The sequence below is a fragment of the Panthera uncia genome, chromosome E1 (genome assembly GCF_023721935.1).
Source record: "Panthera uncia isolate 11264 chromosome E1, Puncia_PCG_1.0, whole genome shotgun sequence".
NCBI classification, from domain to species: Eukaryota; Metazoa; Chordata; class Mammalia; order Carnivora; family Felidae; genus Panthera; species Panthera uncia.
In genome coordinates, this window is record NC_064814.1 from 49,445,549 (window position 1) to 49,464,156 (window position 18,608).

General features: G+C 38.3%; 1 protein-coding gene across 17 annotated transcripts in view; it reads right to left on the reverse strand.

Annotated features, from left to right (window-relative positions):
* NCOR1 (nuclear receptor corepressor 1) overlaps nt 1-18,608 on the reverse strand; it is a 159,450-nt gene that overhangs the window by 109,245 nt on the left and 31,597 nt on the right. For all 17 annotated transcript variants that reach the window (XM_049638033.1, XM_049638047.1, XM_049638045.1 and 14 more), the window contains exons 3-5: nt 17,814-17,947; nt 7,299-7,491; nt 2,009-2,191 (exon numbers count right to left, since the gene is read on the reverse strand). In XM_049638033.1, coding sequence (XP_049493990.1) covers nt 2,009-2,191; nt 7,299-7,491; nt 17,814-17,947 — 510 coding nt within the window. The remainder of the gene's footprint in view (nt 1-2,008; nt 2,192-7,298; nt 7,492-17,813; nt 17,948-18,608) is intronic.

An 18,608-nucleotide genomic window follows, 5' to 3' on the forward strand; every position in this document is an offset into this window, starting at 1 on the left:
CTCTGTCTCTCTCTGTCTCAGAAATAAATAAACGTTAAAATAATAAATAAATAAATAAATAAATAAATAAATAAATAAAAGTGTAGGGGTGCCTGGGTGGCTCCGTCGATTGGGGATCCGACTTCAGCTCAGGTCGTGATTTCGCAGTCCGTGAGTTCAAGCCCCGCGTCGGGCTCTGTGCTGACAGCTCAGGGCCTGGAGCCTGCTTTGGATTCTGAGTCTCCCTCTCTTTCTGCCCCTCCCTCCCTCATGCTCTCTCTCACTCTCAAAAATGAATAAATGTTAAAAAAAAAAAAAAAAAAAGTGTTACCACGGAAATAGAGCAAGTGTATCCATCCCTCAAAGACTGCTGGTGGGGATGTAAAAGGGTGCAGCCACTTCGGAAAACATTCTCACAGTTCCTCAAAAATTTAAACACAGATTTACCAAAGGACCCAGCAATTTCCCTCCTGGGTATATATCCAAGAGAACAGAAAAATATATGTCCACACAAAAACGTGTACATGAATGTCATAGCAGCAGCACTCATAGTAGCCAAAAACAGCCAAAATGTGAACACAACCCAAATGTCCACCACCTGATGAATGAATCAACAATACATTGTATCTCCATGAAATGGAGTTTTTAGTCAGCCATAAAAAGGAATGAAGTATTGATACAAGACAGAACATAGATGAATCTTGAAAACATGCTAAATGAAAGCAGCAAGACAAAAAATGTCACACATGTTATAGGATTCCATTCACCCAAAATGTCCAGATAAAAATCCATATAGACAACAGATTAGTGGTTGCCAGGGGTCAGCGAGAGGGGGAAATAGAGGGTAACTGCTAACAGATATGTGGTTTCTTCTTGAAGCGATAAGAATGCTCTGGAATTATACAGTGGTGATAGTTGCACAACTTTATGAATACATTAAAAGCCAACAGACTGTATACTTTCAAAGGATGAATATTCTGCTATGTGAATTTTTTAAATTTCAGTATCAAAAAAAAACAAACATACATACAAAAATCTCCATCCTCCCTTCCCCAAAAAGCAAAATGACAACCCACAAATGAGGACATAGCTGCCATAGGCATTAACTGACAAGACACTTTAAGAAATACTACAATTAAGAAAATGACAAAGGGGCGCCTGGGTGGCTCAGTCTTTTAAGCGTCCGACTTCGGCTCAGGTCATGATCTCACGGTCCATGAGTTCGGGCCCCGCGTCCGGCTCTGTGCTGACAGCTCAGAGCCTGGAGCCTGCTTTAGATTCTGTCTCCCTCTCTCTCTGCCCCTCCCCCATTCACGCTCTGTCTCTCTCTGTCTCAAAAATAAGTAAGCGTTAAAAAAAAAATTTTTTTTAAATAAAAAAAGGAAAAAAAAAAGAAAATGACAAAATAACAATCTGCATAAGGAACACCAATAACCCATGAACAAATGAAAATCAGCTCTCATACCTAAACAAGGACATTCAAATTAAAACCTCAGGGAGAACTATTTCACATCCAACTGCAAAAAACTCATCAGGTGATGACAAGCATTTGCACAAACTGGAACCTGTCCATGTTGCCAACGGCACTGCCATTTTCGAACGTTCAGTATCATCTAATACACACTCAGAGAAGCGCATACTCTCGAGTCAAGCAATGCCATTCCTGGGCACGTGCCCACGAAAATCTATTCACACGTGAACCAAAAACACAGCACCACTGCACTGAAGTAGCAACAATCTAGGAACAACTCATCCAATAAGATCCAAAACAGAATGGACAAACAAGTTTTGCTATCTGGAATCACACGGTCAGACAATACAGCAGGGGACATGAATGGATGCAACTCGGGAAACGTAAAAGCAAAAAAAAGAAAAAGAAAAAGAAAAAAAAGGCAAGTCAAAGAGTATACAGGCTTGATTCCATTCATATAAAGTTGAAAACTATGGAAAAGTCGGCGTTATCTTCTTTAGAAAGACAAACATATGTTCTTAGAATATCGATAAAATATCAGTAACATCCAACACTTACTTGTTTCTTCTTCAGTTTGAGGATCTGCTGTTCTACTTTTGCAATTTCTCTGTCTACACGATCCATACTCTGTATTAACTCTTCCTTTGAAAGTTTTGAAGGTGAAGCATTCTGATCATCTCCACAAGGTTGCCCAGAGATTGGAGAGGATGGGGCTTCATGTTTGCCTCCAAATGCTGGATCCTTTAGAGAAGAAAAGTCAAGAACAATTTATTCCTCACTAATAGCCAATATTAACATCAAGATTCTCTTAGCTGAACAAGTCTATTTTAAGACGCAGCAGAATCATAAATGCTATTTCTCTAGCTGGTGTCCTACAGGAGCAATTTTCATACATGCACACACACACACTCCACTCCGCTGACGTTTATACATCACGGTCTACACATACTCACTATTCTGAATATCCTAAAAGCTATTTAGAATGAGGTGGCTAAAAGGCTGAATAGCCTCAAATGTCACAATACTGAGACTGTAGAGAATATCTGGGGAAACAGTAATGCAATCATGAAAAAGGAAGATACCGTTTCTTAACCATTTTCTTACGATGGTTCTTCAAAAGGTCTGAACTTGTAGGCTGGAAAAGTCATAAACTCCATGCAAAAGCTGTGTGTCCACCCAGCTTAACAGCTATGATACGGCCAAGAGTTCCTAACAAAAACTTCTCAGACTTTCCAAGGGCGAATAATCAGGTACGGAAGTCAGAGAAATGACCTAGCACTTTTCTTGTTGCTATCACCTAGGCCTGCCTTTATAAAGGACGGGTAAATCTGCCCATGCTACAGCGCACATAACCTCGATTAAGCCAAATATGTCATTCCATTCCACCTCCAATCAGAATGAAAGCCCTCCACCCAAAACCAACCACCTTGTCAACACACACACACACACACACACACACACACACACACACAGGCTATTAATCTCCAGTCTAAGGTGAAGATATAAGCAATACTGTAAAGCAGATGAATTTTTGTTTTTTAAGTAGACTCTGTGCCCAGCATGGAGCCCAACGAGGGGCTTGAAGTCACTACCCTGAGATCAAGATCTGAGCTGAGATGAAGTGTTGGCTTAACCAACTGAGCCACCCAAGCGCCCCAAAGATAAATTTTGGATTAAGTCACTAGTTTTCTGCAGGCTGTAAGAAGCCTAGAATGAGCATAGTTCATAGGACAATACAGCCCTAAGAGTATTAAATATAATGACTAAGTAACTGTGAGAAATGAGTAGTTCTAACAAAGAATACACACAACTATACTTGGATAGTTGCTCCAAAACAACTTGGAACAGAGATTTTGGCTAAAATATGCGTATTTCTGAAAAATCTCATATTCTGTAATAGTATATGCTAAATATAAGACCCGGGGCTCAGTTGGTTAAGTGTCCAACTTCAAGCTAGCTCATGATCTCATCATGGTTGTGAGTTCGAGTCCCGCATCAGGCTTGGTGCTGCCAGCAAACAACCTGTTTCAGATCCTCTGTCCTCCACTCTATCTGCCCCTCCCCTGCTATCGCTCGCTCTCTCTCAAAATAAATAAATAAACTTTAAAAAAAAAAAAAAAAACTTCTGGGGAAAATAGGAGTGTGGCTATTAAGACCTGTACAACTTTGTATGCAGAGCATTAACAAAAACAGTAACAATTCTAACAGAGGTAATAATATATTGAAGCTCCAATATCATTTGCCATCAGCCTACGATCTTTGCTCGATTCAAACTCTGTAGTTCATGCTTCTGCCGTTAAGATGTAAATCCCTGAAGTCTTTTGCTTCTAACAGAAAACAGTATGTTTCATCAAAATTAAAAAAAATTGAGGGGCGTCTGGGTGGCTCCGTCGGTTAAGCATCCGACTCTTGATTTTGGCTCAGGTCGTGATCTCATTGTTTGTGAGTCCGAGCCCCTCATCAGGCTCTACGCTGTTAGCATGGAGCCTGCCTGGGATTCTCTCTCCCTCTTTCTCTGTCCCTCCCCTGCTCACTGTCTCTCTCTCTCTCTCTCTCTCTCTCTCTCTCTCTCAAAATAAATAAACACTAAAAAAAATAAATAAAAAATAAAAATACAATTGAGGGTATAACCATCTTTATCAACCTTTAAAAACAAAAAATACAGAAAAAAACATAGGAGATAGTATCTTCACATTTTCTTTTCGACACTTGAATCTCCACTAGTTAGCTTAACAGTGAAAAGCAGAGCAGTTCTTGAATGCAATAATTTTCGAATCTTCTCAAGGTCTTCAGACATCATGAAGGCTACTTCTTTTAATTATGGGACAGCTTGATCCTGAGAGCTTTTGAAACATTAACGTGCAGAGAAAAATCATTTATGAACCACCAAGACCTCGTTATATAACACATTCTCCTGCCATACGCAAATGAGTTCATGTGTGTTACGGAACATGTAAAATAGCAAAACAGGTATTTCAACTGCAGACTTTGCAAACGCTCCTCAGGTGATCTGATGCACGAGCTAAGAACTACTAGTACAAAGCAATATCTTCCACAGACTTGCCTTCTAGTTAAACATTTAACAACAAAACAATTCCTTAAGTGCCTACTATGTGCAGGCACTAGGCAGAGGGGTGAATGAAACAGACAGGATACTCGCCTTCATGGAGTTTCTAATCTTGTGTTGGAACATAATGATAGCAATTTTGAGGGAAGAAAGTTAGATTCCTACCTTTTATCTTATATCACAATAAAAGCCAAATGACAGCAAACATTTACATGAGCTTTATTAGCAAATCACAATGAGCCTCAAGCAAACAGAACAAGGTATTCACGCAATCTTGGGCTCAGAAAAGCCAACAGCAAAAGAAAGAAGAAGAAACAAAGACTGATGGATTAAAATAAACAGTCTTCTGTTGATTATCAAGATAGCAGTAACAAATTTAAAAGCAAATGAGAAAAAGCATTTCCAAAATGTCAACTCTACAACTCAGTATAAAATCAAAAACTGACCAACAGAAAAATGAACAGATAGGAAAAACAATTTACAAAATAGGAAAAATGAATAACCAGTAAACAAATGAAAAATGTAAGTTTTAGTAAGAAGCAAATAAATACAAGTTAAAATTTTATCAGATTAACAATGGTTTTTTAAATAGCAGAAAATCTGTGGCATTAGCACAATAATTGGGCACCCTACATTCTGCTGTCAAGAATAAGAATCAGTCCTACTCTTTGGCGGGACAATCTGGAAATACAAAAGGCTGAAAAATATGCCAACTCTGATCAGAAATTGATTATACTAACAGGAATTTACCTTAAGGAAATAAATAAGAATGAACACCAAAAAAATCAGCCTAAAGACCATGTCATTGCTCTAATGAACCAACAGATAACCTACATGTGTGACACATCACTTTATATCCATATATGAAATACTAAGTAACCACTAAAAATACAGTTGCAAACTTACTGACCCGAAAAGAAGCTCATGAAGCACTTAAGCGAAAATAAAGTTATAAACAATGTACAAAGTGAGCGTATTAAAATACCCACCCAACTATCGGCAAAGTTAACAATTTCTAACTGGTGAGGCTGTAAAGTAACTTTCTCCTTCAAGCTTGTCTAATTCTTCTATAGAAGATACACCTGAGCTTGGCAACATTAAAAAAACCCCAAACTAATTCCTTCAAAATCCCTACTTCTAAAAAAAAAGTCATGGTTTACAGCTTAGGGGGGAAAAAGCAGGACCAGGGATCAGGGGTCAGGGGTCACGGGTTTTCACTCCAACTCAGGAGGCACCACCTAGGTTGCTTAATTTTGCCTAACATCTGTTTTCTCTACTATAAAATGGAAATAGGTTGTACAGTGATCCAACATGTCACATTTTAATGAATGAGACTTGAAGATCCCTTTCTGCTAAAAAATTCTACAGCTATAAATAACATTTGTAGTCATTTATTCATCCTTGAATAAATTCTTCTTAAAAGAAGACTTTTATTCTTTGTATTTTTTCTTTTGTTGTTCATGCTGCAAAACATTTCTTATGAACCCATAGACTATAACACATGTATTTCACACAAGGAGGTAGGCCTCAAAAATCCCAGAAGTTGAGCTTATTTCTAGAGCTTTCCCCACCTATCCTATCATTTTGTAAATTTTCAAATGTACATAAAAGTTGAAAGAACAATACAATGGATATGCATTTATCCTTCATGCTCACTAGTTAACATTTTACTATTTTTGCTTTCTCTATAAACATATCCACACACCTACCTTTTTTTTTTCCCTTTAGCAGAACTATTTGAAAACAAATTGCATACACATTCACTATCTCTTAAATCACTTTTCCCTGCATAAAAACTCAAAGAAAAAGTGTGGGTACTTATTTATCTGATATCAGGGTGGAAAGGGCCATTAGCCACAAAGGTAAATAAACATTAGGGAAGAGATATTTGCCAACAAAATGGGAAGGGGGACGGGGATAGCAAAAAGGTTAACACTACACTGTTAAAAGAGTATCAAAAAATTAGTTTATTCTTCCTAAAACAAATATTTATTCAGTACCTACTAAGTGCCAGGTACTTCCCAATCTGCAGATTTAATGGTAAGCAAAATACACAGTTAAAAAAAAATAACCTCAACAACAAAATAAGGGCATAATGCACACACATGCATTTCACAAAAGGCAAGAAACAATAAGACAAGAGGAAAAGAGATTTGATCTTAATAGAACCTTCTCATAAATTCACAGTATACTTTGTTGAAAAATGTCACAAAATATAGCTATATATTAAAAGTACGTATTTCTCTCCAACATATAGAACTATACATAATTTTCCTCCGTATTGGCAAGTTTTCTAAAGAAACTACTTTTTACATAAATTATAAGAACAATTTATTTCTCTTTATAAAACCTATAAGCACAGACAAACCTCACCTAAAATGTCTTTTCTCTTATAGAGCAAGTCAATAAACTGCAACTGACTTTAAGGGGATTCTCTTAAATTTAAGTTTAACAAAACTGTGGTTGTCTTAAGAACCACTGACCACATTTTATAGCCCAGCAAGCCAGTACAAAAATGCTTGAGAGTTATTCAATAGCAATGTTTCTTTACAGCAGTCCCCAGATTGTTTTCATTTACCAAAAAGGCAAAAGTACTGACTTTAAAAGGCCGGAGCACTCGGGCTGTGGTTTTCAGTTTTGTTTAACAAAATTTTTACTTTCCCATAGCACTAACCTTTAGAGACTGGCACAATCGGACTTTCTTTTGGGCACTGTGCCCGAATATGGCTAAATAAACATCACAGACCGACAACTCCACAGGGTAAGAGAACAAATATTTACCTTCTTAGCGTCTGCAGAAGACCTCAACCCTTCTGGCAGCGTGTGCACTAAAGGTAAGACCGCAGCACTGACACGCTGGAAATGGGAATCAGAAACCTGTTCCAGACGTGGCCGCTTGGATTCCAGTGAATCATGATCCACTGGGGATGGCCCTGGGTGAAACTGCTCATATCCAGTTCTCCTTTCTTGAGGCCTATTACATAAAAAGAAAAGAAACACTTGAAATGTTTTAAATGATGTACAACTTCCTGCTAACACCCCTGGTTGGACTTTAAAAGAAATGTGAAAATTATGCTTACTTTTAAAGTGAATCCCTGCCCCCCCTTCCTGCACCCCAGAAGAATAGATATAAAGTGCTATTAAACTGCCAATTCTTTTTTTCATTAAGTTATTTTTACTGTTTATTTACTTTTGAGAGAAAGAGCATAAGAAGGAAGGAGCAGACAGAGGGACACACAGAATCCAAAGCAGGCTCCAAGCAATGAGCTGTCAGCACAGGGCCCCACGCGGAGCTCGAACTCACGAATCGTGACATCGTGACCTGAGCTGAAGTTGGACGCTTAACCAACTGAGTCACCCAGGCGCCCCTAAGCTTCTAATTCTAATAGAAGACTTCCTTCAGGGGAGGTGAGAACGGTAGTGGTAAAGAAGTGAAAGACATAACAAAAGATTTCCATTTGCAGAAACTTCTAAGTTGCTGAAGGATACCCCTAAAATACAATTTTTAAACCTATGGCATAATAACTGAATTTAGTATGATCTAAACCGGAAAAGCGGCTACCATTAGGAACCAATAATAAAACAAGCAGGAAACAAATCTCCCAGTAGTTGTACATGGAAACATAAGTGACTTGAGTTGTGAGGTATTATTAAGACAAGTGTCTTGAGTGAAAATGTAACATTGCTTGGAAATTCCAAAATACGGATTCTGTCTAGTTTCTGCAAGTCCGTAAGTGTCTTGCAAGTCACGAATCTGCCTTTGATTCCTTTCAGTGGGGTACTGTACAGAGTACTACGTGTGGGTGTTCATTAATTTCACTTTCCCTTTCCTATAAAAGTATTTACAGAAGCAACACTTTACTTTGTGGGCCAAGCTTTAAACGAACATCTCACAAAATATTTCTCGATGAAAAGGATCACCACTGGCCTTCCTTTTTAGAAGAGATGATGAAATAAACCCTGAGGTCTATAAAATTATTACATTCCAAAAATCTGAATGCTCACTCACGACATAAATCCTATTCCTTTCGTAAAATTCGCAATGACATCACAAAAACTACTGGAGCAGGAAGACTTAGGAACAAAATGAGGACGGCTGCTTTTGCCGCTTGTATTCAATATGGGACTGGGGGTTCTCATCAGAGCATTAGGCGAGAAAAAGAAATAAAAGGACTCCAAATCTGAAAGGAAGAAACAAAAGTATTTCTATTCAGATGACATGATCCCATAGGTAGAAAAACCGACAGAATCGACCAAGAAAAGTTAATAAGAGTTAATAAATGAATAATGCAAAGCTACAGGATACAAATTCAACACGCAAAAATCAGTTGTATTTCTATATATCAGCAATGAACAGTCTGAAAATGAAATTAAGAAAATAATTCCATTTATAGTAGCATCCAAAAGAATAAAAGCTAGGGATAAATTTGACCAAGGAGGCCCAAGACTTACACAGTGAAAACCACAAAACATTGCGGAAGAAACTAAGGAAAATCTAAATAGTCAGATAAGACAGCCCATGCTCATGTACCGAAAGACTTAATATGGTTAAGACGACAATACTACACAAAGCTATCTATGGATTCAATGTAATTTCTATCCAAATGCCAGTGGCGTGTTTTGGAGAAACAGAAAAACCCACCACAAAATTCATATGGAATCTCAAGGGACCCCCCAAAGAGCCAAAGCAATTTTGGAAGAGAAATACAAAGTTAGAAGAACTCACGCTTCACAATTTCAAAACTTACTATGAACCTACAGTAATCAAGAGTAATCAAGAGTGATACTGCCCTAAGGTTAGACGTACAGACCAAGGGAAGAGAACTGAACGCCCAGAAATTAACTCACATCAGTGGTCGGTGACTTTTAACAAGTGTGCCAAGACCATTCAAAGAGGAAGAAACAATCTCTTCAACAAATGGTGCAGGGGAATCTGGATCCCCACATGCAAAAGAAAGAGGCTGGACCCTTATCATAGACCACCTACAAAAATCAACTCAAAACAGATTACAGATTTAAAAGATAAGACCTAAAACTCTAAAACTCCTAGGAAAAAAATATAGGGAGAAGTCTTCCCGATGTTGGATTTTGCAATGAATTCTTGGATATCACACCAAAAGCCCAGGCAACAAAAGAAAGAAGGGGAGAAAAAAAAAAAAAAAAAAAAAAAAAACTGGTAAACTAGGCTTCATCAAAACTATCAAGAGACTGAAAAGAAAACCCACAAAATGGGAGAAATTACCTGCAAACCATGTATTTGATAAGCTTTTAATATCCAGAATATTAATGGCCTTCCCACAACTGAACAATAAAAAGAGAACCTGAAGAAGAAGATGAAGATGAAGAAGAAGAAGAAGAAGAGGAGGAGGAGGAGGAGGAGGAGGAAGAGGAGGAAGAGGAGGAAGAGGAGGAAGAGGAGGAAGAGGAGGAAGAGGAGGAAGAGGAGGAAGAAAGAAAGAAAGAAAGAAAGAAAGAAAGAAAGAAAGAAAGAGGCAAATGATGTGAACAGACATTTCTCCAAAGACATACAAATGACCAACGCACACATGAAAAGATGCTCAACATCATTCGTTATTATGGGAACACAAATCAAAACCAAACTGAGGTACTGTTTGGCTAGACTTGTTTGGAAAAAAAAGAAAAAAAAAGAACAAGTGTTTACAAAGATGCAGAAAAATTAGAACCTTGCACACTACTGCGTGGGAATGTAAAACTGTACAGCCACCGTGGGAAACTTTTGCAGTTCTTCGAAAAGCTAAATATAGACATATGACATATGACACAGCAATTCCACCTAGGTATATAAGGTATATATCCCTAAGTACTGAAAACAGGGACTCAGACACCAAGGTATTGAAAACGGACTCAGATACTTGTACACCAACATTCAAGCGGCATTACTCACAACTGTCAAAAAGTGGAAACAACCCATGTCCGTTGACAGATAAATGGATGAACAAAATGTGGTATCTACATCCACATTTATATATGGCGCTGTATAGTGGTAATACAGTCCACTATGTGGACTATTATTCTGCCACAAAAAGGAATAAAGTTCTGACACATACACTACAATATGGATAAACCTTAAAACATTACACTAAGTGAAATAAGCCAGATACAAAAGGACAATTACTGTGTGGCTCCGTTTATATGAAGTAATTCAAAGAGGCAAATGCAGAGAGAAAGAAGGTACATTAGAGGTTACCGGGGACTGGGGGCAGAGGAGGAAGGGGGATTATTGCCTAATGGGAACAGAGTTTCTCTTTGGGGCAATGAAAACGTTCTGGAAATAGTGGTGATGGTTACAAAATCCTGTTGTGCACTTAATGCCACTAAACTGGAACATCTAAAAATGGTTAAAATGGTAAATCTGTGTTACATACATTTTACCACAGTAAAAAAGGTCACATGCAAGTTAATTCTTGGAATCATTATTAATAAAGACTAGCCTAGGAAATTCTAGCATATAATTTTATTTTTGAAGCTTAGAACCACTTGAGAAGGTGACCTTTGCTCTTTTTCAACAGTTCACTCTTTTCCCATTCACTCAACTCACTGCACTCGGACTTAACTGACCCATCATTTCATTTTATTACAAGTACTCACCACGCACTAAAGTCAGCAATGACCTCCTAATACTGAAAGCAAAAGAGTATTTTTAGACATACGCTGACCTATCTGCCACATTTTATACTTGACTTACTCCTTCCTTCCTGAAACTCTTCTACCTCTTGGTTTCCAGGACATGATCGGCCCTGGTTGTCAGAGTCTGTTTTCCACAGGGGATCCGAGCACAGATCGGTTTAAAATAGCCCACCTCCGACGATGCTGAGCTTCCTTACACAGTCTTTACTTAAACTGACCTGCTGGAAAACAAACCTGTAGTTCTTTTCTGCTTCTCTCTCACAATTGCCATTTTGCACACACAAAAAGCTTAAGGCTCACCCTTCCTGGACCTTATACTGGAGCACTGTCCCCCAAAGTATAAATGCCTCCAGAGCTCCTTTGACAAGCCAGCAGTTCCCAAATTTCTGCCTTCAACAAAATTGAAGAATTTAAGGCATTAACTAACATTTTCATCTTAGATAAAGAAGTGATTTAGGGCATATACCTCATAACAAACTACTTTTATGAATAAGGTTTCTTGGCACCTTCATCAGAATAAAAAATAAGAACAGAGTACATGGCTGCCTTCATTCTATCAATAAGTGATACTTTGAAAACAGCCATCATCTATCTCATTAATGCATGGATGCATTTCCATGAAATTTTACTTATATTTGATCAATTTGTTTCTCATTTTCGTAAATGATTGCTGCTTTGATCAATCTTATAATATTTCCATCCAGAAGTTTTTTTAAACAGATGTTGGCAAGGATACGGAGAAAGAGGAACCCTCTTGCACTGCTGGTGGAAATGCAAACTGGTGCAGCCACTCTGGAAAACAGTGTGGAGGTTCCTCAAAAAGTTAAAAATAGAACTACCCTAAGACCCAGCAATTACACTACAAGGTATTTATCCAAAGGGTATAAAAATGCTGACTCAAAGGGGCGCATGCACCCCAATGTTTATAGCAGCACTCTCAACAATAGCAAATTATGGAAAAAAACCCAATGGCCATCAACTGATGAATGGATGAAGAAGATGTGGTTTATGTACACAATGGAATATTACTTGGTGATAAAAACAAAACAAAACAATGAAATCTTGCTATCTGCAGCAACGTGGATGGAACTGGAGGGTATTATTCTAAACAAAATAAGTCAGAGAAAGACAGATATCACATGATTTCACTCATATGTGGAATTTGAGAAACGTAACAGATGAACATAGGGGAAGGGAAGCAAAAATAAGATAAAAACACAGAGGGAAGCAAACCATAAGAGACCCTTAAATACAGAGAATGAGGGAGGTGGGTGGGGGGGGATGGGTTAGATGGATGGTGGGCATTAAGGAGGGCACTTTTCAGGATGAGCACTGGGCATCTTATGTAAGAGATGAATCACTGGGTTCTACTCCTGAAGCCAAGACTACACTGTATGTTAACGAACTTGAGAATAAAAGAAGAAAAAAAAGAAGTTTCTTAAAATAGAGCATCTTTTAGAAACAGATGTTTTCCCATATTTTTGTTGTTAAATAGAAGTAAGATGGGTTGATCGATAAAGGACTCGGAATAACCAAAGCGACTCACGTGAGGATAAATTTTGTGAAAAAAGAAGAATGAACACATGAGCTCCGAGAAAATAAGGAACAGAAAGAGAAGTTTTGTTAAAGACGAGTTTGTTCATACATAGTGTCATTTTAAGTGGATGATGGTACCAAATCACTATGGTATTTAGATTCTGTCAGATAATTTTAAAACTGTATTGCAGCAGTTTTGCCTTAAAATGTCAATACTTTCAATATGGCAAATTATATCCATCTTTTAAAACTTAGGAAACTTCTAAATGTCAACTTAAAAATGTACAATATAGCTTTTCAAAGTTCTTTTAAGAAATATGCAAGCAACAGGTTTGAAGACCACTGTTTCAGTCCTTTTCCTTCCTCTCTCTCCTTCAGAGGCTTCCGCCTCATAGTATCTTTACCTGTTGGGGACCCTCTGGGTTCACCTTTGAACAGCTGCCCTCTCACTTTCCACCCTCCCTTGGATCACAAGCACCGATCTGGACCTTTAAACCCAGATCGGCCCCCGCGCATGCAAGATACATCTCCAGCTGGATGTGTCACAGGTACCTCAAGCTTAATTTGCACCAAACTCGAGTTGTCTCACCTTCGTTGCTCTTTCCTTAATCTCTATCACACTGTCACAGCCACGGAACCAACAGCCATAAGCTGGAAAGCCAGGATTCATCCAGGTCTCCTCCCTCATCTTTGCCAATTGCGAGGACTTGGCAGCCTTCCCTCCTAACTTACTCCAGCCTGTCTTGTCTCTGTTTCACTGTCCTATCTCAGGCTCACTCTCTCCATGTTCTCTCTGCCTCCAGTCTATCCACCTCAAATCCACCCTCCACAGAGCAGCCAGAGGTAATCTGTCAGACACAAGCATCCAGTGCCAGTTAAAGGCCACGCCCCTCAACACAGCACTTAGAATGAGGGCCACTGCCGGCCTGCAAGAAAACTGTGTGTGCAACCTGCATAAGCAAAGGCAACCCTCTGGTACACAGGACCTGGCAGACTGCCCGAGCTGGATTTCGGTCCTCGGTTGTCCCCTCCACCTACAAAAGTTAACTTCCAAGTATTACATGTTACCTCTAGTGAATCTGCCTGTGACATTTCCCAAAGCCAGAAGGTACAGTACACCTAGCACTGGAGGAGAGCATACGGCAACCGGTACACAGGACAATTAGGACAGACATCGAGTATACACAGCTCTCTTGCCATCAAGACATCAGGCTATTTCCCATTTCAGTTTGCCCATCCTTTTTACAAGAGCAAAACTATTCATGGATAAACAGGTAAATATCTAATTTCACGTTTAAAACTTCAAAAAATTTTAAGTGAACCGTATGAAAATCTTTGTGAAAACAAATACAGTTTTATACTGGAGTCCTGGTGGAGTTAAGTATGAAATCTCCATCTTAAGTGAACGTATTTGCCTTTTAAAAACTAACACCCGTGGAAAGGTATAGCCACTTTGGAAACAGTCTAGTAATTTCTCAAACGGCAAACAAACAGAGAACTACCATATGATACAGCAATTCCACTCCTGGGCATATTCCCAAGAGAAAGGAAAATTCATGGTCACATGAAAACTTGTGCATGAGTGCTCCTAGCAGCATTACTCATAACAATCAAAAAGTGAAAACTCAAATATTTATCAATCGATGACTGGACAAATGAGGCATATAAAGAAAAAACAAACATCAGATTTTCATACTAAAAATCTCTGTACACTCTTAAACTTAAAAGTTCCTACATCTCACGGACTTCCTTGACCTCTTAGTACCATTTTTAAATACGTTTAAAACAAATTAAAGTTTTTAAATGGGCTTTTTACTGTAATATACCTATACCTTATCATTTTAATTTTAAGGAAAAGATAACTCTCGTCAGGGGGAACATGTCATAAAGTTCATAGCTATTCAAAACACATCTAGGATTACATCAGTAGATTTTATTTTTTCCTAGCTATGGATATTTAGTTCGCCTAAATTTTCAAATGTAGAAGCATGATTTGGCTTCTTCTTTTGTTGCTCAAGGGAAAACCAATGATCTGAATTTTGGTGAATCTTTTATAATATCTGAAACTACCTTAAGCTGTTCTGCAATTTTTTATCTAAATATCCAAATACTCTAATTATGTGGACTAATTTTTCCAATGAAATCTAGAAAATATGACTGATGACATTTCGCCCAGAAATGACTCATATTTTAAGAGTATGGTTTATAAAATGATAGACATTCACTAACCAAAAAAATTCCAGGAACACATAATAAAACTAGGCAGCAAATTGCCCTAAACTCCACCACATGGAAACAATGCTAAAACTGGGTGAATCCTGTACCCAGACATCACTTTATTTTTACATATGGGTAAATGGATACACAGGCAAAAATAAAACTTTAAGTGAAGAATATTTGGTTTGTTTTTATATAGGTATTAGGAGAAAAAAATAAAATGAAATAAAGCTTAAATTGGAAGGAATTGCTCCTTTACCACAAGAAATTCATTCCTAAAAGATTGCTAAAGGATAAGGGGAAAACTATGAAAAGCATTAAGATGGGATTTTTTTTTTTATAAGCCTAACATTTCCATTTTAGAAGTATCAGATTACTATAGACACAATCTTCAAGTGCGTACCTTTAAACGTCTCCCAATACCTACAATACCTCTAGATCCTGTAGTTACGTTACTATTACTTTGTCAAGATTTGCTATTGACGTTCAGTTATGGAACCATAATTCGTCCAGATGTCTCACATGGACTTTTTACTTAAAACGGTGTGTGGCTTACTACAGTCCTTTTACCATGGCTTCCATTCTTTGGCTGGATTCTATCACCTAAAATTCTTCCAAGAAGTTTAAGTTTTCAGTCTAAGACTGTCCGCCTGTCGCTTTTATTCTTAAACTTGAGTGGTACATAATATTCTTGGATCTCATTTCTTTTCCTCCGAACTTTGTAGCTACTGCTCCCCTATCTTCTATCCTGTAGTTGCTTGAAGCCAGACTTGTTCTTCCCTGTCAAGGATTTCTTTTGCTTCCTGAATTCCTGATTCTTTTACTTACCCTTGAACCATGATAAATGAGCCAAGTTCTGTCCTGATACTGATCATTCTGTGTAATTATCCTTGGAGCAAAATATGCCTTATCCATCTACAGAGTTCTTCCTTCACTTTAAAATTATCAATTATTACTTCCTTTCCTTGACAGGTTTTCCACCTCAGAAACACACATTCTCATGAAATTTTGGATGGTTTGAATTTATCAACTGCTTTATAATTGCTTTAATTTTATTCTTTTCTTCTGCATCCACTCTGATTGTCTCTGGACTTTCTCACATGACAAAGGTCTAACTTCTAGCCACAGCTGTTTTATTCCTTGCTTTTTTATATTTTATATACTGAATTTATAATGGTGGGCCTGGGGGAACTGGAATGTCCAATCTTTCATTTTATCTCATTGGGTTGTCTTGTACTGTTGTCAAATATCTTCTTTTTAAAAGGTTTTAAGTTCGCCTACAGTGTATAGCACTTAGGGGGCAATTTCTTCATTGTTTTGTCTTCTTACACACCGGGCGCTTTGTTTTTGACACTCTGTATTGCCTTCTTTAATTTTCTCTTCCAGGAATACCTTTGCCCTGTCCATGGCTTCATTACCCTCCTGCTCAGGGATGTCACATGCAGCCCTACCCAGACTTTCTCTTCGCTATAAAATGGTATGCGTGCCTTTTCCTTGCTCATCCACTTTGCTTGGCATTTGTCTGCAGACAGGGGACTGGCGTTGGCTTTCTACATGCTTTTCTATAGCTGAGGGAATAGGGAAATGGGGCAAAGGAGAAGAAAACTTGGTTGGGGCTATGTTGCCTTTCTCGAGGATCCTGGCCCGCCCTACAAGCCAGATGCGTAAACCAGTCCTGAGGGCTTCAGCTCATCACTTTGGAAAATGGCACACCGTGCCCGCCCCTCCTGCGAGATGGCGCAAGAGGGGTTCCCAAGCAAACAGTTCACTACCACTACACCCTAACTATTCACATTTTCTCAAATTAGGGAGTATTTCCGAGAAATCTTAGGATTTTATTGACCCTCCTTCTTTCTTCAACACTGCTTCTTTGAGAGGAGAAGTAGGAACTAGGTGCAAGATTCCTCTAATTCCTTCCTTAAATGCCATTTTCCCAAGTTTATGGCAGTGGCTGTATGCCTTTCCTGCTTTATACAGGGTGGGTTCTAGCCACTTTTCGAAAAGCTATTTTTATGTATTTGCTAGATATGACGGAGGAGAGCGGTCTGAATTCCCTCCACAACCTTCACCAAGGAACGTATTTTATAACAATTTTAAACACAGCCAAATAATTTCACTCCTTTTATCATCTTAAAACCTAAACAGTAAACATATCTTTATAATAGGAAATCAGGTTCTTTACAAAATTGCTAAGACAAGAAAGGCAGAAAGGCAATTTAATAAAAAGTAGTTATTATACTTTAGATTAAGAGTGAAAATGGCACAAGAGAGCAGAGATGGTAAGGGACACTGCGGAAGTGAGAGCCTTCCGTGAACAGGCCAACATCACCTGATCCCAGACTATCCTTTGAGGACAATCTCATTACTAGTCTCATTATTACAGGTGAGAAAACTAAGGCTTAAAGAATCTAAATCAGGAATTTGCAACCCTCGTTGCAAATGAGAATGACCTGGGAAACTCTAGACCCACACGAACGCCTGGGCCCAATCCCAGGAACGGATTTAATAATTCTGAGATGGGGCGTGGGCATCAAGTTTAAAAACCAAGGTGCTTCTAAAATGCCGCCGAAACCGAAAACACCAGTTTACACATATGACCAAGGCCATAAGCTGACCAGAATGCAAACCTAGTCCACCAGACTTCCCACTACACAGCACCAACTGTGAACTCTGGAAACAAGTTTGAGGAGTTTTTTTTTTTAACTATTATGATAACTACTCCAAAAGATCATCAGATATAAAAGAGCCCAATATATAAATAAGTGACCACTCGCAGCTTGGTTAATAAAATTATCGAGGAAAAGTAACGTTAAATTTAATGGCACACTTATGAAGTGAGTATACACACACCACAGAAGGTGCATCCTAGATGGAAACACAAAAGAACCCCATTACCTGTCAGAACCTGGGTGAAATTCTGAGAGCAAGGAAGGTCGTCTGCGAAGCTGCTGTTGCTGCTGCTGCTGCAAGAGCTGTGACGCCTGGCTGACTTCAAGATGAGAAGAACGATAATCAGGGACTGCAAATTCCTAATAGGGAAATAATCATAAATTAATTATTAGCCAAAAATTGAAAAGCATCGTGAAATTAAACCAAGTATCAATACACAGAGGCAGTGACGGGCTGCTAAGTGTGGAAAGAAGCAGCAATGATGATTTCAGTCCTTCACTGATCTAATTTTTCCTCTTAAACCTAACCATCAACATTTTAATCGAGTATCGTTCAGAAGAATTCAAAATGAAATTTTGTGTTCAGTCTACATTTCCCTCATTCTACTGGAACATGCATTATAAGTAACTCCCACTCCAGATTACTCAAATAGTAAGATCTCAAACTCATGTGCTCAATATGAAATCTTAAAAATCATTCCAAATTAAATTCAAAATCAGTAAGCTAGCAGGGCCACAAAAGCCATTCGGTTAAATCCATGAAAATTTACAAACGAAGAGACCTGAGTCCAGAGATTCAATCTGCTAGGTAAGAGTAACACTCTCCATCATTCTAGGTGGGTGCTTTTATGTTTATTTTCCTACTTTTGACTCTTTGTTGAAAAAACAAAACCTTCTTTTCAAAAGTAGTCCATTAATGCTAACAATCATAAACAGGCATTTATACCCAGAAATGCCAAATAACCCAGGAATTCCACTCCTAGGTATATACACAAGGTATATGTCCATACACAAAACTTTG